The sequence below is a fragment of the Astatotilapia calliptera genome, chromosome 17 (genome assembly GCF_900246225.1).
Source record: "Astatotilapia calliptera chromosome 17, fAstCal1.2, whole genome shotgun sequence".
NCBI classification, from domain to species: Eukaryota; Metazoa; Chordata; class Actinopteri; order Cichliformes; family Cichlidae; genus Astatotilapia; species Astatotilapia calliptera.
The window spans coordinates 12,457,249-12,481,742 of NC_039318.1; the positions used below are offsets into that span (position 1 = coordinate 12,457,249).

At 40.6% G+C, this 24,494-nt stretch overlaps 1 protein-coding gene across 5 annotated transcripts in view; it reads left to right on the plus strand.

Moving 5' to 3' along the window:
• Positions 1–24,494, plus strand: part of lrp8 (low density lipoprotein receptor-related protein 8, apolipoprotein e receptor) — a 169,498-nt gene that overhangs the window by 90,621 nt on the left and 54,383 nt on the right. For all 5 annotated transcript variants that reach the window (XM_026146703.1, XM_026146706.1, XM_026146704.1 and 2 more), the window contains exon 4: positions 9,421–9,549. In XM_026146703.1, coding sequence (XP_026002488.1) covers positions 9,421–9,549 — 129 coding nt within the window. The remainder of the gene's footprint in view (positions 1–9,420; positions 9,550–24,494) is intronic.

Consider the following 24,494-nt stretch of genomic DNA (forward strand, 5'->3'; position numbering starts at 1 on the left):
CAATATTTTTAATTCCCAATGCGTCGTCTACTAAACAACAATTTAGAGGGCCCCGTTGGAAGAAAGTGGCAATTTCCTATGAAAGCGCTGGTGTTGTGCTGTATTTCTTCCCCCCATGGCACTGCCAGACACATAGGTCTAGACTGTGCTAATGGTTCCACATTTAACAACCGTGTTCTCCTGCTCCTTCACACCGGATAGAGTTAGGGGAAAAATAGAGAGAGGGAGCACGAGGGAGAGAGAGCAATTTTCAGTGGAAACTTTCAGCGTCACCTACGAGAAATACATGTGAGCTAAACCCGCAGGAGAAATCTACCCGCCCTTAATCACATTTTCATTTGCAGAAAAAAATTAAATAGTTCGGCTGGGAATTTAAGAGGTTTGCACAGAACTGAGTGCAAGACTTTTGAATTCTATTAGGCATGTTGTCACTCACTGTTACATGCTTTCAAACACACAGCTCAAAAATTCACATCTAGAGAAACTTTGTTGCCATGGTTGTATATAGCTGCAGTGACACTGGTTCGCATCCTGATGGCGGGGGCCGCTGTTGGTTATCTATCCCCATAGGCTTTTCAGATCTTACTTTGGACTTGTGGCTGTTTTATAGGTGTGCAACGATTGTTTTTGTCTGCTTCCACTTGTCTTTGCACTAGGATGATGTCAGATAAATGTGCAGTCATATTCGTTGTGTTCCCACTCTCGTTAAAATGACTTTAACACCATAATGCCGCAAATCTCCGTTAACGAGTTACCGCGGATCGCCCCGTGCGTGGGGCTGGACGGCGTCAACACGTTAACAAGCTAACTGCGTTAACGCACTAGTTCCCATCAATTGAGCGTTGCGTGGCACATCGGACATACTGTTTTACTTTTGTCCATGACGCGCTTACCATCAGGGTCATACGTCACATGAAAACCAAAATAGTTCCAAACGCCAGATCTGAATGAGGGTGGGGGAGGCTCAGTTTGGTAGCGTTGAGGCAGTTGCCATGTTGCAACGAGCTTAGCTTCTGTCTTGCTAGCTTGCGCTGCGCTCAGTGGATCTGCACTCGACAGTGCAGCCTAGGCGGAGTAGTCGAACGCAGATCCACTGAGCACTCAACACAGACAGCATCGTCAGAAGAAAAGTTGATAAAATAAATTAAAAATTTTGTATTGTTTGATACATATGCGTACCAAACCGAAAGCACTGTATCGAACGTTAAATATCAATACGAGTATGGTTGCACCCCTACTGTTTTGTTATTGTCATAGGTTCACAGTTTTGTTTTGTTGTTCTCACTGCATGACCTCCCAGCCCCCCTTGTTTTCCTGTATTATTGGAATCCCGCTTCTTTCTCCTTTCTCTGCACCTGCTCTCTCTGATCAGTTTGTTTCCCCCCTCTTCTTTCCCTTGACTTTGATCTTTCTCTCTCCAACATTCTCCCTCCACTCCTTACATCAGGGCTGCAATAATTGGAGATCAACGTTCCAATGAAAGGCACTAATCAACACTAACCTTCATTTACAATGTAATCTGATATTAACTGCATACGCCCTTTCCCTAAATTGGATTTCACATCTGAAGGACAATGGCCGGTGGAGTTGGCGATACATACTTAGCTGGGCTGGCTTTTCCCACTGCTTCCAAACTCTACGTCATTTACATTCCGCACTAAAGGGTCAACCAACTCAACCAAACTTGAGTTGATAGGTAAACAAAATTTGTGAAAGGAGACATCTGTTATGTTGGATCCATCCAAACATTTAACGTTTAATTGTTACTAGCTACTAGCAGTACCCCGGAACACCGCTTGAAACTTGCATGAAATCATAGACTGTATAAAACATGGTTGTAGCTTACAGGTTAGAAAAATGAAGCCAATATTGAAGTGCCTTTAACTTGGTTTCTATCCAAAGACCACAAAATGGCAATAGCTGTCGTTACAAAGAGACGTCCGGAAAATAACTTTATTTCTTGAACTCTGTAAGCACTTTTCTGCTGTTTATGGCCTCGGTCTTTGATTTGGGGCCAAAAAAGAAAAAAATAAGTATTTTGTAAATCTTGACCATACTATGTCTGAAAATAGGGGATTATATAATTATGGAATGAAACATAGTCATACTCATTACTCCCCATCGCATCTATTTTTTGGTAACCCAGATGGCAATGGCGTATACGCTCATGTAAAGCTTCAAAATACGGGTCAATTCCTGTGTACTCCTATGCTAAAATCTCCAGTTTGTGGTCTCACTTAGTTAAGGACGTTAAATTGTGAAATTAGATGACCTTAGTAAAAATTCTAACGTGACGCTCTTGTTTGATTTCTAAATCGAGCTCCGTTGTCTTTCCATTGTCATTTTTGCCAAATACAATTCCCCATTGCCATGAAATATTATGCTCCAGTTCTCAATGTGCAGTGTTCTTCATGCTCAAGCATTCACACATACATGGAAAGATATATAAAGGTAACCAAAGATGTACTCAGTCATGCATTAACAAATATATGTAACAGTCCATATATTTAGAGCACATGCAACCCCTTTTTAACTCGTACATGTAGTAATTCTGCCTGTTGTACATGCCTAGGCACACTTAATCTGTCTACAAAATAATCCATGTGAGCTATTCGTGCCCGATAAAGCATGATTTTCTTCTGTGAGTAATGCAGTGCTTTGTAGGCTAATTCAACACCACGAACAAAGCTAACTGTCACTGAACCTGAAGTAAGATTTACATGTCATTTGAATCCTTCAATTCTTTTGCTGATCTTGTCTGTCAAATTTGCACAAATGTGAGTAAATATGCAGGACAAATTCTGTATATTTACTAAATTTCTGTATGATGCGAAAGGGGGGAGAAAAAAAAACTGACCGCAAGGATATAATGCATGCACTGATTCATCCATCCACCCATACTTTTCCATTTCAGGGTTGGGGGGGGGGGAGCTGGAGCCTAGCCTACCATAGACACATGACACACCATGGACAGGTTGCCAGCCTTTTCATCATAGATTGATCTAAAGTCTATGAAATGCCAGACAAATAGTGAAAAAATGCTGTCACAACTTCCCAGAGCTCAAGCTGACTTATTCAAATATCTTGTCCAAAACAAAAGTCCAAAACCTAATAATATTTAGTTAAAAGTGACATATGAGACAGAAAACCACATTTGGGATGTGCAGCCAAAGAATATCTCACTTTTCCCCCACCTTTTTTTTCAATAAGCTATCTTCCTGTCAATCATGCAGTTAATGAACTGACTAATTGTTTTGCCTCTAATAACCACATTAAATATCACTGCTCAGACCTGAGCAGGTACTAGCTGAAAGCTTTAGTCAATGGTTACGAAACAAAGATAAATGGTACCTGCAGTTCAAAGTGTCTGCCCCTTGGAGGCACCTTACGCGCCACTAATGAAAGCATTGGGCGCCTCAGGGAGGACAAAAAAGACTGCTGCTTGGAATGAGGTTAATGAGTGTCCACACGATGACACGACCCACTACAAACGATCAAACCATTAGATTTAAAAAGTCCTTACACGCCGAATAATTGGCTGATCCCTACATCCCAGGTCTTGAATGAATCATTGATCATCTGCGAGGTCTCGCCTTCCCATCCTTTGTCGACTGCCGCTCTTCTCCTCTCACTAAGGTTACAGCTTTAAAACAAAAGTAATTATTCCATACTGCGTCATGGACTGCTTCTCCAATTCGATTCTACATTAAGATGTAATTCGGCTTGAAACGCAGCGTGGAGTGGAATTTTACATTTGTGATTGGGTCTTAATGTGCAGGTCGATCAATTTGTAGAGTGTTATCTTGTAAAAATGTTTCCAGCGTAAATGAGTGGCCAAAGATTTATTTATTTATTTCTTATCTGTGTAAATTTGGCCCTGCACTCACAAGAAGCCCCATTCCGATCCAATTCCAGCTCGATGCCTTTCTCTTTCTTTCTAGTAGCTTCCTCTAATTGCCTCGATTCCAGTTTGTCCTTGTATTGATGTTCTCCAATGTTGTGACCAATATCTGACCGCTTTCTCCCACCTTACATCCCACCTCCCTTCTTTTCGCCCTTATTTCTTGTCTTGTATACTTGAAGATAAATATAAAGACATTAGGCAGAGACATTTAAGTGTTTGTGGTGTGGCGTGTACTTAATGGTCTTAAAATACATGGATAAAATTTAATATGACCTTTAAATATACAGACCAAGCTTTCCAGTAAGGTGCAGTACCTCACTGTGTATTGATTCAAGACATGCTTCGGCCCAGATTTTATACCACACAGAGTAGCCAAGCAGTAAAGGTTTACTGTTCTCAAGCAGGCAGTCGCCAATTTATGATGCCACCTCACGGCTGAAACTTGAGTTTAATGATTCAGTTTCACAGACGATCAACTGTTATGGACTCCCTCCTGCTGGACTCAATTGATGATCTGTCAAACACATGCAAGAAATATGTTTATTTTCTCTTTTTTCACAGCTCTGATGAACATAGGTACCAGAAGGAACTACAAACTATGTTGTGTCCTCTAAAGTTAAAAAAGACCAGGAAAAATAAAGTGACACAATAAAAAGCAAGTGGCTACAAAGAACTTAATGCCTTTCATATGGTACACAGTTTTGTTTTGTTTTTTGCTTTGTACTGCTTGCTTGCTGACTCAATTGACATTCAAAGCATTGCAGAGTATCTGGGCATTCATAATATGCCACCAATGTAGTGAGACATGTCATGTTTCTTCTGTGTTTTTTGCATAAAAAGACATTAAAACGGGGTACCTCATCAATCAATGCTGTGCCGTCTGCGGTGTACCTTAAAGCATTTTAAATTCATGCAGGTACAATGCTTCGTGTCGATACAGGGTAAATCATCTACAAGCCTCCGTTCCTCCTCATTTATCATGTGCCATATTACCACATACTCTCCCAAGTGGCTTTTGTTTTGACGTTGTGTCTCATTGTGATGGACAGTGACTTAAGGACTGCTTCTATTACCTGGCCTCACACACGCAACTCGTAATAAATAATTATCTTAGCATTAGCCTACGGGGCTTGGGGACTTCTACATCAATCAACTACGAGGCTCGCCTCGATGCTAAGCATGGAGCTGTATACTGGACGTGGTGCCGCGCCACAATGCTCCAATCCCTCCCTCCTTGTGAAGGGAAATTAAAAAGGTAGTTCATCAAAAGTTCATTAGCATACAGCTCCTTGCTCCGTCCACCCCTATACCCTCCTCATAATAGACACTTAGACGGGCCATGTGAGGAGAATAACAAGTGTGTACTACTTCTGGTTGTGGACGTGTTTGAATTAAAAGACTGCATCGTGTTCTGTGTGCCAAATGAGTTTTCTGACCCCAGGATGAGCAAAAACCTATTTCATATCCAGAATGTACAAAATACTAAACCAACACATTAAAAATGATTAAAGCCATTTTTCCCTTAAAATATACAGTGGATTTATGTAGTTAAAATAAAGTTGACACTGAATGCATTTCTTCCAATCATCAAAATCCCAGTCTATCCTAATAAGTCAAACATTCATTGAATATTTTCTCATGTGATAATATGCTTCCTACCAATAAATTCACAAAGCTAGAGCTGCTGTGTAAATATTTTTTTTTCCTCCTGGAGCCAGCTATCTCGTCCTAGTTCACTTTCACACTGCAGCGCAAGCTTCTATTAATGCAATCTGCACAGGAGGCCACAGAGGTCACTCATAAATTTAGTTTGGCTTGCAGCATTTCGCTACTGCATCCCTTCACAGGCTGTATTGCTAACACTAAGCAGTGAATTTTTAACTTATTCTACGCACACAAGACTGTTAAGGAATTTAACTGGGTACATTGGTTTTCCCTCATCATAATTTCCTGTGTTTTCTCATAGTACCTGCTATTCTCTAATAGCACTGCCATATTAATGAAATCAGGCTCATGCTCTCAAAGTAAAATTACCCCTTACCCGGAGTCGGCCTGTGAATAAATGTATAAATGGGGTTACGGTGTGAATAGAGAGGCTCAAGGCTGAATCTGTTGAGCCTCGCGTGCTTTGTTTGTGTCACAGAAATGAAAGTTGAGGGAAAGGCTCTGACCTGGTCATCCAGCCAATTTGCACTTGTTTGTTTCCTTTACACTGATGTATCCTGTTATATTCACTAAGAGTACATGCTTGTTTCCCAACCCGTTTTTACACTTATTCGATAATGCCTACACCCACCAGGGAGCTGCTGTATTGAGCCCTCAGTGTCTTACTGCTCATCACCAAGCAGCTCCACTGGAGCATGGCTAGTATCAGTGCCTCGCCTATTATTTGCTCTAACGGCCAAGTGTTTATATCTGTGCCACAGCAGTTTCACAGCTCTTGAAATATTCATTCAGTACAAAGGTGAATTCACTTACATGCCTTTGACTGGCAGCTGAGGCGATGATTCACAGCTGTTTTGGTGTACATGCGGTCTCCACAAACACTGCATTTGTAGTTTAGAGTTACGTGCGTCTTTATTTGCATTAGGATGCTTTTATGGACTTGTGTACATCTTTTTCCTGAGAAGGTGGGAGCAGGAGTCAGATATTGCACTCTGCATGTAACACGATCAGAGTCTGCAGTATCTCTCCCTCAGGAAGTCCTGCAGTTCTCTTTAGTGCCTGCTTTACCACTTTTGTCCACCTTGTCAGCATTTAGTGAGAGAAGGAACAAGGAGAGATAGACAGAGGGCAAATTTGCTCTCAGCACCAATTTTTGAAAGACTGGGGAAAGCAACTTTAACTGTGACTTCATTATCAACACCATCTGGACTGGCAAAGGAAAAAACAAAAATACACCCTAGATTAAAAAATACATGATACGATGTTTGTTTTCCTTTTGATTACATGCTGATCAGATTGTTCCTGAGATGCAGACTTGATAGAGCAGGCATGTTTTTGTTTTTCTTATTTTGGCCTGTACAGGCACGGCGACCGATGTTGATCATGCCAATTGCTCCATGTGCTACCCGCTTCAGCTTGGTCCACACAAACTCCTGTTGCTTCCGCATGCAGCGTAAAAACAGATTTCTTAGCTTGCACAACCCAATTTTGTCTGGGAATGGGCTGCACAGTAACTGAGGCAGCAAATAGAGAGACCTTATGTAGAAGCTATTGGTGGGGATGAAACTGTTATTATGGTCTATCAAATTCTAATAGAGAGCAGAAGAATTGACTTTTTAATAGTTATAGGTTACTGTTTGATTGTACATCAGCAGGAATCGTACTTCTTTGTATTTATGGAAAATGATTACCCTTGGGGTGAGAATCCTCTAATTCGTTTTGTCATAATCAGTGTTAGCTCTTTTTTTTTTTTTTTTTCCCCTTGCTCATCTGTATTCAGCCTCGTGATTGGCAGTTTATCCGTGAGTCGACCATTCTGGCTCTCAGGGGCCAGAAATGGTCAGTCAGACAAATTACATCCTTTTAACCCAACTGTCAGTCAGACACTTGGTGGACTGAAGCCCTTAGGTGATGTTTCCATGTTAGGCTTTGTATGAAACTGACGAAGTCTCCCACAGTAGTATTACACTGCCACACACACACACACACTAATATACACACACACTCTCTTAGAAAAGCCAGATAATGTGGAGGCCAGGAACACTATTGTCTGTATAGTACCAGATCTCTGAGGCCCACATTTAGATTGCTGAGACAATTCACATATTAAGACACCTCCACATAACCCACATCACATTCACACCTTCACATCATCCAGAAGAGCTGCGTTCTTTGCATCAAAGGCACAAGAACATGGGCACGTGCACTCACCCGCACGCGCTCTTATTGTACACGCAGACCATTCAGTCCCTTTTGGCAGTAATAGCTACACTGCGCTGATATGGCGCTTACTCGTTGGGTCTTTTAAAGCGGATTTGCAGGAGGCTTTTTATTTCTTTAAAGGGAAGGAGAAACCTCATTTAGGGGATGACGGTTTGAAAAGATGCTCGCGCAAGAGCTCGATATTCAGTGAGAGGAAGAAAGATGGAGGTGAGAGGAAAGTGGTCACCCAAAAGATCCAGCCCGACACCAGGGCCCAAGTCTAACCTTAAACCCAGTTTTAGAGAAGACTGAAAATTCAAGTGGATGACTTCAAAGGTGATCACATCAACCAAAAGTGCACAGCTGGAGAGGATTCTTGCAGTCGCTCTTGGCTAAACTAGTCCCAACGTCCCACCACCAGGGGCAGTGTTTGAATATCAGAGTGTTGTTTAAAAAAAATCAAAACAAGGAGGAGGAATGTGAGAAGAATAAAATGGAGAGTGAAGCCGGAATGGGCGAATCCCATAGGTACTATTGATCTGCGGCTGCAACAAACATAGGCTTGTTGCCAGCGAGCATGCTGGTGGTCAGATGTGTGTAATTGATGGAGTTGAGTTTGACACAGTGCTGTAATGTAATCTGGGGCTCGAGTCTCTGTGGCGTTAGAGTGGGAGTGAGAGACATTAAAGAGAGAGGTGAGGGGAAAATGAGGCAGGGTGAGGGTGTATAGTGGGTTGCCGGAAAAAGGCACGGGGATTTGCTGCAGGGACTGTGGGCTGTGTAAATTTGATGTATTAGAACGGAGTGTTTCCCTCCTCCTCCCTCTAGCAACCTCATGGGTTACACACGCAGGAACAATGGCCTTGACTACTGTAATAGGCTTTTATCTAGAGGGACTACTTTCTCAGTCACACACAGTGTGTAAAGGAGTGTGTTTCACCGTCTGCGATGTGCAGCTTTCCACTTCTTTTGCTTTCTCTGATTTACACTCAAAATAACAACCAATATAGTATTCTATACACCAAGTGTCCTTTTTCACAGCAGTTTGTTGCGATATGTGTCCGAGTTTAAGCTAAGAGGTGAATTAGGCGCATTTTGGAAAGATGTTGAGTAGCTCCATTTATAAATAATTTGGAAATGAGCTGTGGGGTCTTGACTTGGGCTTTTTAACATTTATATTGGCACATTGTTATCTAGCTCTTAAGGCTAAATATTCATGGAAAAATGATCCCTGGTTGAAACAGTTGTTCACACACAGACTTGGGCACTTTTTTCTTGTTTGGCTTCCTTCTGTTTCTTTATTTGTTTGTTTGTCTACATTGTTTTTCCCCCAGCTCTGTGTCTTGTGTGACAGTGTTCCCACTCCTTTGTTCCACTGTAGCTGTGTCTCTAATTTAATTGCAGACCTTTTGAAGAGGGATCGATTTGAGAGAGAAGATAACTAAGTTATCAAACTGCTTCATTGACTGGCTCTCTTTTCTCTCTCCATCTTTTTGCCTCCTTCCCTTTCTTGTCCCATCTTACTCTCCCTGACTTCATTCTCTCCCCCCTTTTTACGCCAATTTTCTTCCACTCATTCCTCTTCTTCCCATCCCCCACCCTCCGCCTTTTCTCCTTTGCTGTCTTTCACCCTTGCCCTGCAACCACAGGCCGACAGACCTGTCCTCCAGAGAAGTTTGATTGCGGAGGGGCTGCCAGCAAATGTGTTTCATTGTCATGGCGATGCGACGGAGAGAGGGACTGCGAGAACGGGGCAGATGAGGAGCAGTGCGCCGCGGGTAAGTTTGTGGTGGAAATGGTGAAGGAAGAATCACATAGTTAAACACGCGGCACACTTTTCATGTTACAGTGCAGTCAGTCTGTTGTATTCCAGTTGGGAATAATGTAACGTGTAACCCCAATTCCATAAAAGTGGGGACACTGTGTAAAACATAAATATAAACTGAATGCAGTTATTTTACTTATAATAGAACACATCAAATGCACCATTCTAAGAAAAATATTGTCTCTTTTTGACTTTGATGTCTCAAAAAAGTTGGGGCAGGGCCGTGGTTTCCACTGTGTAGCATCTGCTGTTCTTTTAACAACTGTCTGTAAACATCTGGGAACTGAGGAGAGCAGCTGCTGGACTGGTGGAAGAAAATGACTGTCTCTATCTTGTCTCATATAAGATTCTGGCTGCTCAACAGTCCTGAATCTTTCTTGTGATGTTTTTCTTTTTGCAATGCTCCCAATGTTTTCAGTCGGTGAAAGTCTGGACTACACTTAGGCCAGTGGAGCATCCAGATGTTGCAATAGACACAGGATGCAGTTTAGTATAGTGTCGTGAAAAAGACATCATCTTGATGGAAACATATGTTGCTCTAAAACCTGTATGTATACCTGTATTCATGGTTCCTTTCCAGATGTGTAATCTGCCAAAACTGTAGGGCTGATAACAAGCCCGACTGTCCCTCTCCTCTTTAGTCCAGATTGTGCGGCGTCCATCTTTTAGCCATCTTTAGTCATTTTACCATAGTTCATTTTAATTCAGATGTTACTCAGCAAAGATGGTAGCATTTATGCATGCTTTCATCTCATGCTTGCACCTTCTTTGTCTGATAGAGCTTTAACCTGCATTTGTGAATGGCACTGAGTCCATGCACTTTCCATGACAGAATCATGCCTGTTGTTAACGCAGTGCTAGAGATCACAGGCATCCAATATTGACTTTCAGCCTTTATATTATAAAGCGTAAATGATAAGACACCCAAAGTCTTTGAAATTTTATGTTGAGGAACATTATTCTGAAATCGTTCCACAATTTGTAAATGCACTTTTTTTTGCAGATTGTTGAACCTCTGCCCATCGTTACTTCAAAGCATCCTAACGCTTTTGGAATTGACTGCTAAATTTCTTGTCATCTACTTTACAGTCATGATGGAAATCAAGCCCAAGTCTGTCTCTTCAGAAAGCACACACTTGTTTGATCAGCAATGCCCTCACATGTTTTTAGTAATTACGCATACATTGACTGCTGTCACACTTTGTAGCATACATCCTCCCAGCTGATATCAAAGCTGTAGGAAAAAGGGGTATTGATTTTCATCAGCATAAACATCTGGCCTGCAGCATTATTGATTTTAAACCTGAAACAAACACATGCACCCACAGCATATTTTTTTGAAGAATATAGATTGCATGTACAGTTTGCCCTTTATGTTCTGAATTTCTCTAATATCTCTAATATAATGTTGGTGCCTTTGTCCAAATGAAAAATGGCTTTTTTACTGTCACAGTCATTATGTTTTAATGGAGACAAAGTGGGGTCATTTTAGACCAGTTTTTGTATGCAGGGGCCTAAAGCAGAGAGAGTATGTACCAAGTGTCCTCACTAGGAAACTACAAGATTATGCATTTCAGATTATTCCCATAATGCTGGCATTGTCCTTCAGAAACTTTGACATTCATATATTCTCATGCTGAAGATGAGGCGCAAAGATGTGCAGACTCCCCAATTTGGCAGTCAACAAAACTCTACAAATGCCTCCTCATGTATTATAATTAATACAGTGTTGCTGTTAGCTGTAACATGCTGCCTTCAAACCATGGATATTGTCTCACCACATAAGTCACGGGGGCATCTGCACACTGCGAGTGCATCACATGCCTCTTCATCACAGTTAAAAGTATCGGTTTGCAGCTATTGTTTGCTTCCACAGAGGGATCCTGTGGTTTGCACCAGCATGAATCTCTTTCTCCTTAAAGTCTCTTCTGCGAACTCTCCTCTTTGATTTCTTTGTGTTCTGTGCGCATCTTCGTTTTTGTTCAGTGTAATAATTCACGTTAATTGCCATCCACAAAAAAATCGATATAGCATAGTATAGTGATACTTTGCATGCCGATATTTTATTGATATAGAGACCCAAATATTGATGCTTTATTACATAAATTCAAGTACTCTGTGAATTTTGTGAACAAGAGGGACTGCAGGGTCGCCTTACAGCAAGTGTGAATTTAAATGTGAATTCTTGTCTTTATCACACTTAACTGTTGTTTTATGAGAAACAGATTGCATCATAAGGTGATAAACTCTGATTTGTTATTGCGCAGCATATTGCAAAATGTTAAAAATCGTAACAATATCGCATCATGAGTGAAGTATTGTGAAAATACCATATTGTGGGCCGTCTGCTGATTCCCACCTCTCTATTGTCTATATGGAGAAAAAAAAGCTTTCACACATCAGCTGCGTGCTAATCCAGAATTTTCTTAGTGTAAAACACATGAAATCTGGAATTTGTTACAATTTTTCCACATTTTAGAAGTTGTGATAACTGTTTGGGGTTTGTTTGTTTTTCTCATGGTTAGCAGGATGTCCTAACTCATCTTCTTTCCCACACCTTCCTTCTAGTCTTTTTTGTGTTTGTCCCAGTTCATCTGTTTTTATTTTGTGTGTGCGCTTTAGGTTGACGGTAGCACACGGAGATCTCTATAGGGCGTCTATGACCATGACCTAATGAAAACAGCAGGCACTGTTGATTTAGTCATGTAACCCAAGCTGCACTGTTCACATACCGTCTGTATCTCGTGTATAAGTTTTCTTCCCATGCTTACTTAGCACCTGTAATTTTCCACTGTATTTCTGTGTATTGATAGTCTTCCATTGCCTTTCATCTGCCTGGCCTGGCCAACTCTTCATCACCTTTTTCAGTAGAAAATAAAGTGGTTAATGCGCCTGTGGGGGGAAAAAAAAAAAAAAAAGAAATTCATAGGGCCCTTGATGGTAATTGATTTACTGTCTGAAGTGGTTTGATTATATAGGTGGGTGTTATAGGCGTTCTGCTGCAGAGATCAGCCTTTGATGAATATTAAAAAGTTGACCGGACATTTAGAGATCACACATTAAAGCTGACTTAAAGCCCAACAGCACAATGGATCCATTAACGCTAGTCTTTATTTTCATGAAAACTTAACTCTTTTTCCAAAACACAAAATTTCACAAAACCATTCAGAGTATCTGAAATTCAAATTTCATATCCATCAGTTAAACACAGAGTGCAGATATCGCCTTATTACAGATGCAGATAACAAATTCAATAAGTGGAGGAACACAAATTAAGAACATTACAGCGTTTAAAAGCACCACCTTGCAGTTTTACACCTCCACCAGCCTCTGAAGGTACAGTTTACTTGCAGGTCTGCCGAGATTTGACATTTTATTTTTATTTTTTTAATAGAAAATGTCAGCTCTTCATCATATTATGTGGGAAGTCACAAAAGAGGATTCATTGTTGGTTAAAGTATTAAAAGAGCTGTAGTCACAAAGACTCCTCAGCTTACTCTGTCACTTTAATCACAGTGTGGTAGTAGCAGCAAAACAGGTACTGTTTCTACATTCTGAGTCTGTGTGCATCATCGTGGGAATGCATGTTCCTGAATACACCTCCTCTACAAACACTCCTTTCCATTAATCTGAGGACATGCGATCATATCGGTTTCATGTCTAAATAAGCACTCTCATTACTTTGTCATGAAATCTGTGATGGAAATATTTGCAGGTCATATCTAGCAATACTCATGTGTCACTTTCAGTGTGGCACAAGATTGAAGTTTGCATTTGCCCCTATAACACACACGCACACATACACACACCCTTGTGTGTTTATGGGGCAAGTCATATAACATCTCTGAAGAGGGTTTCTGTCTGAGTAGACTTTACAGAAGATATATATTATATAATATAATGTTACCGTAGCTTAATGCTGCTGTAGTCCATGCAGGGGTCGAAGTGGGATTTGGCAGGTGGGAGAACCCTAAGATGGAGCGTAGTAGTGTAATGTGGGGAAAAGTATCGCTTAGAAATGCTTCACACAGTAACTTGTTTTGTGAGCGACAGAAGGGATTTCTTTGTGTGCAGGCTGTGACCAGCACTGCTTCTCAGAAAATCACTGCTCTTGGGAGATTTAGTCAGTTAAATTCAGTAAGATATAAGCAAATGACTCGATAGCTGATTTTTCTAAACCTAATAAAGCTTGTATGAAATGTAGAATTGAGCAAGTGAATTTAATTTGATGTTAACTAACTTTAACCATGAACACCACAGCCGCTCTACAGCAGTGCAACATCACTGTAATGTTCACAACAAACTAACCAGTTTAGACTAGACTAAACTGCACAGTAGTTTCATGAAAACTGGGAATAAAACAAAATTGGTATACTCACAGTTTGTTGATTTAAAAACTCTAAAATGAATTAGGACATTACATATAAGATTTAAATTTCATCTGCAGAGCAGTTATATTAAAATGATCTCTCATCTGCCCTCTCTCTTTCTTACATCTTTTTCCATCATGCATTTAGGTTTTTTTCCCTCCCTGGGAAATGCACTAACTGTTCATTCATGTAGCAGACACATTTTGTGAAAGATTTCACAGAAACAGTTTGTGTGTTTGATGTTTGTGGAGCTACATTTAAAATTACCAACCACAAAAAAGAAAAGAAAAGAAGTACTAGTCCATTTCTGTGCACTCTTCGTTTGTAGCGCTGGCTAGATGCTATTAAGTACAGTGAACTTTATTTATATCTGCACCTTGAATGCACACAGGTATGAGAGGGGGGAAAGCGATGCGTTGTTGGTGTCATTATTTACCTATTACTAAGCGAGTATCTCAATACTGTCACTGGTGCTGCAGCACAAGAAAAAATATAAAAGTATATGCATGTGTCAGCCCACCTCCTTCTCGTCCTTTAAACAGATAAAGATAAAACATTTGCAAAGACTAATGAGACCAGCACTCCCTTTGGGTATCTGGTAACCTAATTTTTTCCCGCTCTTCCATTTGTTGTTCTTGGAAAAATAATCTTTAATTGATGTACCAGACACAGCTGGAACATCAAATGAGTGTTTGCCACACAAACAATGAAGTTCAGTTACGTGATAAACATTTGGAAGCAGAATAACGGACCAATAGCCCTGCCTGACTTTCTTACAATGTTATGCTTGTGGGAGCGTACTCATCAAGATCTTTGGTAAAACTATAGAAATGGCTGCACAGAGAGAGAGAGCGCTATACCACCCACAAACACAAATTAGTTCATCGATGGTGTGTCTGAAAACATAGTTCCTTTTTGAAATCTGTTACTTTCATCCATCCCCTATTAGGGCTGTTCGATATAACGATATATATCGGATGACGATATAAAAACGTCTATCATTTCATTTTACGCAATCGTTTGTTTCGTGATGTCGTAAAATAAACCGTTTACGGTAATATTTTTTTCATCGTTTTGATGGTCACTGTAGTGGCTATATTTATTTCTTAAAGTTCTCTCTTTCTCTTATATTCAATTTAACCAGACTACAGACAAACAAACATTTGTTTTTATGCGTTGTCGTTAGCAACAACGACGGTAAAACCATCGTGTGTCCGCTTGTTTATGTTCCACATAAACCTTTCACAATAAAGCTCAAGATCCTGTTGAGACTTCAAAATAAACTAAATCACGTGTAAGATGCAGAGTGTTTACGGATGAGAAGCAAAAAAGAGCCGCCAGGTGCTAAAAAATAAACCTTAGACTCAAACGTTAGAACAGGCTTTTCCCCGCAGCACGCCGTGTGATAAATACTCACGCCATTACAACCTATGTCTAAAAATGTATCGTTTCATGCATCGGTTAAAACACTCGACTCCAGCTACATGACGCGCAGCTGGAAACACTTAACGCAACAGAATTTACAGAAAATGTTACATTTTTGTGATTTATATCGTTATCAGACGATAGATGTCTTATATCGGGATATGAGATTTTGGTCATATCACACAGCCCTATCCCCTATCCTTACTGCTGCCGTCACCACCTCCTGCACCTTTGATCTCCCATCTCTCTTTCCCGCCCTCCGTCAGCAGCTACAGTTGTACAGCTAATGTTCATTTGGGCCGCTAATTGAGCATATCCAAATGTTGAATAAAACATGGGTCCAGGAAGAGAGGATATCTGTTACATTAAGAGGAGGCCTCTGAAGAAAGTTTATAAGCCTTTAATTTATGTTAATGTGAAATTGCATGTGTTTAGGCACACATCTGCTGCAAGCTATGTGTTTGCATGCTTCATAGTGTGCAGATGCTAAAACGTTTTGGGGTTTTTTCAACACTGATAGAGTATTTTCAAGATGGATGAACTCCCTTTTTTCCAATTTCTGTTTTATTAGGTGAAGAATTCAACCAACAAATGCCAGAAAAGTGTCCTTTGCTACCTCAACTTATAATTTTAATACATTGAGCTGTTCTCTAGAGCTCTAGATACAAGGGGCTCATTCCGACCTAACAATAACATGATTCATATACCATGTGTAGTCAACAATACCCAAATGAAAACAGAATTATGAATAACATATGATATTTATGCTAATAGAGGCAGTTCAATCTTACACACTGGTCCTAATTTCCTCGTACAACAATAAACTGACATTTTGAATTCTTCACCATATCAGTTGAGTGACTGAATGTGCTTCTGTCGTTTCTACCTGGAGAAAGTAGAAAGTCGATTTTTGTAAAAGATCTTTTTTTAAATCCATCTTGCTTGACACATCCTCTTCCTCTCTGTTACTTTCTTCTAAGTGTACTAACCCTTCCGTAGAAGCAGCACAACTGTATCACAGTGAGCCAGGCTACTTTATCTTTACAGCAATAAAAATGCTGCATTCATGCTAATGTATGTATTCAAACAAACAAACAAACAAAAAGATTACAGTTACATAGCTCCAACATAAGCCTTTTCATACAGACACCCTAACCCACACCTAGTCTATTGGGAATGATAAGCTTGTCCAGTTGGGCCTGTCACACTCTTATTCTTGATTGTTCTGTATTTTTGTCATTTAAAATTGTCAAGGAGCAAGTCTATGTAGAAGTAGGCTATCCTGATTAGTCTTATTTCATGTACCTCAAAGACATTGTGTGCTTGCTTATAACAAGGATTTCTTGTTCAAGTTTCATCAAAACCTATCTCAAATCATCGAAATGTGCAGAGGAGGTCAGGATAGAGGTACAGTGAGTGCCTCTAGCCATCTGTAAAACACGGTGGATGCTCTGTCATGGTTTTGGGCTTCATTTTAGCCAGGGATGTTGGCGCTCTTGTCAAATTTGATGGAATTGTGACAGCAGGAAAGTACCATTAGGTTTTGATCCACCAGTGCTTTATGGAAATGTCCAATTGGCAACATCTTTATTTTTTAGTATAACAATGATCCCGAAGGCAATGCCAATGCAATAAAAATCATAACTGGATAAGAACACAATGAAACACTGTCAGTCATTGACTGGCCTCCCCAGAGACCTCAACATTGTTGAAGGAGTGTGGGATCATCTTGACAGAGAGGACCAAAAAAGGCAGCCATCATCCAAGAAAGAGCTTTATATGTCCTTCATGTAGGCTTAATTGTTCCTGAAGACTACTTAAAGAAAGCTTCGCAAAGAGATTTGTTGAAGAATAAAGGTGGTCATACCAATTGTTTTTAAAATTCAAGCTTAATAGAATTGTACAAACCCAGTCCTTTCCCTTGTGATGGAATTCCATGTATGTTTGCACACATTTCAGTAAATTAGTGCAGTTATTTCCCATTTTCCTTGGGAAAACATGGTCCTGAACATGTTTTTGTCTTTTGGCCATTTGAGGAAATCTGCATTTGCTTTATTTTTGAACCTTAAAGTTTTCCACTTAAACATAGCATTACAACATCTTTGGTGTTTTTAGTTCTCCTCTTCACACTCTAATGTGATGGTTTTATAGTCTCCAGTCAGTGAAGGCATCTCTATCTATGCCCAGTGCATATGCCTCTTTTTGTCTTTGCTTTAGTTTCATCTCTCTGCAGTGCTAATACTCGCTCCAGATATTTCCAGCAGACTGTTTCTCTGTGTGTTGTTCCCCTCTCTGTCCTCATCTGCAGAAAGGGAGAAAGACAGTAGTGTGAAAGCTCCCGCAGGCCCCGAGGACCTGTTGCTCTTTTCACATCAGCCAGTGCTGCTGCGTTACATTACAGCAAGTTGCTGCCGAATGGATGCCCAGGGATATGTTAGATGGTGTTTTATAGCAGGGCAGAGAGGAGCCGAGCAGAGGGAGAGATTATTGTGTACTGTAGATGTGTGTTTTTCTGATGGAAAATAAAAAGAAGCAAGTGGGGGGGAAAAGTTGCACATCTTAATAAACACGTTTATCAGAAAGCTCAGGTGCTTTCTGCACAGAGTAAGTATCCTAATGAAAAACACAGATAAAAACTACACAAATGAAAACATATTCCTGCACATCCCCTTTTCCTATGCATCTACACACATGCAATATGTAGCTTCTTTATTATAGGAAGCTATAGAAGAAAACATGGACTCCATTATTTGATAACAGATCAAAGAAGACGAAGAAGAGTGCACTGACATAAAAAAAAAAGTCTAGTCGTCGTAATGCATTTTTCCCTCTTTAATCTTGCTTCACCCACATTTACACTACAAGAGGTGGCTGCATAGATACAGAGTGTTAGCAGTTGTCTCAGAGTTTCTTCCCATTATGTTCTCCTTCATTTATAATCCTTTGACTGCTCTCACTGTGCGCGTAGGTGTAATGTAATGGAGCGCCAGCACACAAACAGGCTCACTAGGCACCCAGAGGCGGTTGCACTTCAGTTTCGAGCAGACTGTTTTCTTCCATTGATGGTTTTAAGAACATTACTCAATTCCTCTTTCACCCCCCAACTCCAGCCAAGCACAAACACACACACACCCTCTCAGTATTACTTGGAGATGACAGTGAAGCCTGTTTGTCTGAAAATCGATCAAGGTGCAAACACCGCTTAGCTCGAGTCAGATCTAGGATCTTTTCACTTTACTGCTTTTCCTGCCCAGCGAGCTCTAGACAGCTGAAGGACCCACCACACTTTCCAGGCAAGCAAATGTTTTCAAAGCCCTATTGCTATTTTTATTTTTAACTTAATGATTTATTTGTCACCTAAATGGCTGCTGCTAACGCAGTGGTCAGTAATTTGCTAATACATAATCACATTATGTGATTGTCTTGCTCTACTAAAAGCCATTAGCAAAGAATTTAAAGCAACAATGAGCCACATTCAAATTATTAAAGCAGTTATGACTTAATAGTTTTTGTCAGACTAAAACCAGGCACTAAGTAAAGTCAATGGTTGTCATGTGAGCAGGTATGAGGTGAACAGAGTGGACTTGGCAAACTAAACTCTTAACTACAGACTTTTTTAATGGGGGGGAAAAAAGCAAAAAATCCCAAAAAAAACAACTCTGCAATAACAGGGCATACTATGAATTGACTAACTGACAACAAGCTAACTTGACATTTAGAAAACGTCACCGTCAATGACAGAGTATGTGTCAACAAATAGAGAGCGATGCAGACAACATATACACAAGAGGGTGATTAAGGGAAGTGGACACACCTGGGGAACACAGCTGAAGAGAATCATAACTAACGAGACAAGGGTAGCTGACAGGGGATGTCTTTAAATCACCCCGTAGTTCTTCAGCTTGAGACACCTGAGTTAGAAAACACAAACACTGCAGTTGTCTTTCACTCGCGAGGGCAGTCATGGTAAATGGTAAATTGCCTGTATTTATATAGCGCTTTTACTAGTCCCTAAGGACCCCAAAGCGCTTTACATATCCAGTCATCCACCCATTCACACACACATTCACACACTGGTGATGGCAGCTACATTGTAGCCACAGCCACCCTGGGGCACACTGACAGAGGCGAGGCTGCTGGACACTGGCGCCACCGGGCCCTCTGACCACCACCAGTAGGCAACGGGTGTCTTGCCCAAGGACACAACGACCGAGACTGTCAAAGCCGGGGCTCGAACAGGCAACCTTCCGATTACAAGACGAACGCCCAACTCTTGAGCCACGATCGCCCGTCATGGACGCACGACCTGCGTCTCATCACTGTCCGCGTGCTTTATTTATACTTTTCTGTGCGTGTGTGTGTGTGTGTGCGTGTGTGTGTGTACAGGTTCCCCTTTTTCTAAATCTGTATGTTCTTACAGAAAGAGGTAGCTGTTAGTTGTTTATCACTCAAAAGTACATGTCAAAAGTCACGTAGACATTTGCTTAGTGATCAATAAGAGAATACATTTCATGTAGCTGATCACACTATATACAATTTTCTTCTGACATTCCCTCCTGTTTATCACAAAATGAAATGTACATGTTATCAGTAAGTAACTACTTGTCTTTCACATTATTAGTTACGACATCATTAGTTGCACTTCATCTTCATCTTACAAATAGGAAAAGAAGTCTTCATGATCTTCATCGGTTTCGGTACATCTGTGAAATTACAGCTTTTAAACAAGGAATAACACAAGTAAAGAAAAATAAAATAAAACCAGGAAAACTCCAACGCCGATCAACAGTCTCTTTAGAATCTGAAGCCATGTTTAAAGAATGTACATTATCTGGCATGTAGGTGCAGCGTGTGGTGTTGAATAAGACACACAATCCTCCTTTCTCAGCCAGGATCCCGTCCAGTGCTACACAATGTTGCATTACAGCAATTCTGAGAGCGTCTAAAACTGAACATCACACAGACGAGAGAGGAGACAATAAAACAAGAAGTAACACACACAGACACTCAGATTCAGAGACATGACCTCAAAACTGGGACTCGGGGCAAGGCCACTATGACACGACATACTGGGGATATCCAAACATATTCATGGAGACAGAGCCCAGAGAGACCGGACACTGAGAAGGAATAATCAAAGGTACACAAACGTGGGGACATTGATGACAGGACACAGAGACAGACTGGGCACGAAGGGAAACAAACATAAACAAACCAGAAATCAAGACTTATAAATAACAAACTAGGAGGCATTGGAAAATAACATTCATGAGCTAGAACATAAACTATCAACCAATAACAAGTCCAGAACCACAACTCTAAATACTGGGTCAAAGACCCAGCACCATGAAAGTCATATAATTCAAGTCATCCAAAATTGTAATTTGGTCATTGTGCTGTCATGTCAAGCACCACAATTAATGACCAGCCTATAATAAATTCAATCTTCTGACAATAATAATACAATTATTTTCGGACAGGCAAGCAGACGAGCATGGCTATGTGGCTTACACACTATGTAGCTGAGAGAAGGAATAATTTACGACACCAACTCTCTGCCATCTATAATCCAGTTTTGAGATCCCTTCCCAGACGCCTTAACGCCCACTCACATCCTGGGCCATCTGATCTCAGGAATTCGCATGATAAGGTGGGGCCAGGTTTCACAATGAACTCACCCGAAACTTTGGCTGATTGGGACCCACACCCAGTTTCACACCTTGGCTCAGGCGATTAGAGGATCATCAGGGGTCCTTTTGTCCCTCTGTGGGGGGTTACTCCCACTAGGTTTATATCTGGGACTCTCCACCATTTGACCTTAAAACTGAAGAAGCTTCTCGGATGAGAGGTGAAACGTCTTCAAGTAACTTAAAGAAGTCCAGACGCTTTTCTTTGCAAGCTCCTTTGACGACAGTGATAAGAGTTAACACTGAGGAAGAGAAGGGAGTAACGTGCATGTCAGTTTTAACGTTCAGTGGCTGAAATCTTACATGCCCAGAGTGCTCTTTGTGCAAATGGACGTCTATGTGTACTGTATATCTAGACCACCGGGACATTCATCATACAGGAGCTGTATACAGACATACACACACATTTTCAGTCTGCAGTGATTGCTTGTGAGGCTGTTAATATTCAGTTCTAAGCTGCTGTCAGATGGCATAATGATTGAGCTGTTGAAATATCCTGTTCTATTCAGTATACCGGCCGTGTTGGGCTGCGTTTGTGTTCAGTGTGTGTGTGCACAGTCCCTATAGTCCCAGCTCATCATGAAGGTGGTTAAGAGAAGTCTTTCCCTAGAGTATGCTAATCAGGTTGCTTAGAGACTTTCAGAGTCTCAATAAGTTTTGTGCCATTTTTCTCTTCGTCTAAGCTGCCATTTCAGTCGGATTCCTCAGGCTCAGCTGCCACGCTGCATCAAGGCTTTATTCTCACTGGCTTTTCACACTTAGTTTGACATGTTTTTACTCTGAGCAACGACAGTCTAACCCCAGGTGATTGAATGCTTTGAAAGGCAGAGCAAGGAAGCCAAAATTGGAATGCTTACATTTATTTTGTGATTTTAAAAAAATCGATTGCATTTGTTGCTTCACTGTATTAAATGGTATAGAACTGATTTTGATACGAATTGATCAGATTGTGTTTTAATTAGACTCATTTGTGTTTGTTGTCAACATGAAGGCCACTGTCAGCTTCCTTATTCCACAGTAGTGCAATTTTTAACCAGGTCTTCCCATTAAAACCTGACCTGCCCAGAGGGTCAGTCAATGAGCTCATCAATAGCTTCAATGCTAACATGTTAAATGTAATGGACACTATTGCTCCCATTAAGGTGAAGGTTATCTCTGGAAGGAAAAAGTCTCCATGGAGAAACTCCACACTGGTGAAAAATGAAAAAAGAGAGTGTAGGAAAGCTGAGCGCAGATGGAGAAAAACAAACCTCCAGGTTCATTATGACATTTATAAAGAGAAACTTCACAATTATAATTTACAACTGAGGAATGCAAGGAGGTCCTACTTCTCTGACATCATCACTAAAAACCGCCATAATGCTCGGGTCTTATTTTCTACAGTTGACAGGCTAACAAACCCTCCTGTGTCAGTGGCAGCTGAACTTCATTCGACCATGGCCTGCAATGACTTTGCCAAATTCTTCACTGAAAAAATCCAAAAAATTAGACAAGCAATTGGTACATCAACAGCAGATCCAGGATATGTACTGTGTCCACCAAAAAACTGTTTAAACACCATGAAACAGTTTCAACCTATTAACAGCAAAGACCTGGAGGACATCTTAGGTCAACTGAACTCCTCCTCCTGCTGTTTAGATGTCCTGCCAACAAGTTTTTTCAAAAAGGTCTCAAAGACTTTAGAGTCAGACCTGTTACAGGTCGTCAACTTTTCTTTATTATCAGGTGTGTTTCCAGAATCACTAAAATCTGCTGTAATCAAACCTATACTGAAAAAGGACAATCTTGACAAGACACAAATGAACAACTACAGGCCGATCTCAAATCTCTTGTTTTTAAGTAAGATCATTGAAAAAGCAGTTTCTCAACAGCTCAGTTACTTCTTAAAACAGAATAATTGCTACGATGCCTTCCAGTCAGGTTTTAGACAGAACCACAGCACTGAAACTGCTCTGACCAAAGTGTTTAATGACATATGTCTGAATACAGACAGTGGAAAAATGTCAGTCCTAGTTTTACTGGATCTCAGTGCAGCATTTGATACAGTTGACCACAACATATTACTCAAACGACTGGAGAACTGGGCAGGTCTTTCAGGAACTGTACTAAACTGGTTCAAAACATACGTAGAAAACAAGAAATACTTTGTATCAATAGGTAACTTCACATCTGAGCAGACAAGTATCACATGTGGAGTTCCCCAAGGTTCCATCTTGGGACCCCTTCTGTTTAACATCTACATGCTCCCACTGGCACAGATTATAAACAACAACAAAATAAACTATCACAGCTATGCAGATGACACACAAATATATATCACAATGTCACCAGGAGACCGAGGCCCTGTACAGGCTCTTGGTAAATGCATTGAGGAAATCAATGACTGGTTGCGCCACAATTTTCTCCAGCTAAACAAAAACAAAACTGAGGTAATAGTCTTTGGCGCCAAAGAAAAACGATTACAGGTCACCAGAGAACTTCAATCTATACATCTAAAAACCACAAACCAGGCGAGAAATTTGGGTGTAGTGATGGATGCAGACCTAAACTTAGAAAAACACATTAAGACAATAACAAAGTCAGCTTACTATCACCTCAAGAATATATCAAGGATAAAAGATCTGATGTCTCAACAGGACCTGGAAAAACTAGTCCATGCATTCATCTTTAGTAGGCTTGATTACTGTAACAGCATCTTTACAGGTCTACCTAAAAAATCAGTCAGACAACTACAGCTCATTCAGAACTCTGCTGCTCGAGTCCTCACTAAGACCAAAAAAGTGGACCACATCAGTCCAGCTCTGAGGTCCTTACACTGGCTGCCTGTCCGTCAGAGGATAGACTTTAAAGTTCTGATGCTGGCCTATAAAGCTCTGAATGGTTTAGGACCAAAATACATCAATGACCTCCTGACCCAGTATGAACCATCCAGATCCCTCAGGTCATCTGGATCCGGTCTTTTATCAGTTCCCAGAGTCAGAACCAGACACGGAGAAGCTGCATTCAGCTTTTATGCTCCTTATATCTGGAACAAACTCCCAGAAAGCCTCAGATCAGCTGAAACACTCAGTTTATTTAAATCCAGGTTGAAGACTCACCTGTTCTCAGCTGCATTTGAATAAAGCACCAAATCCACACTTTAAGCTTAAATTTCAAAACTTACATTTAACTACTGATTTTATCTACTGTTCTGATTTTATCTGTTTTGATTTTATATACTGTTGTTTGTTTGTTTGTTTGTTTGTTAATTAGTTAGTTAGTTTATTTGCTTGTTTTAATCAATTTTAAATCATGCTTTTTATTTGTTCTTGTTTCTAATGTCTCTGTAAAGCACTTTGAATCACCTTGTTGTTGAATTGTGCTATACAAATAAACTTGCCTTGCCTTGCCTTATTCACCACAGCAGGTAGCTCCGC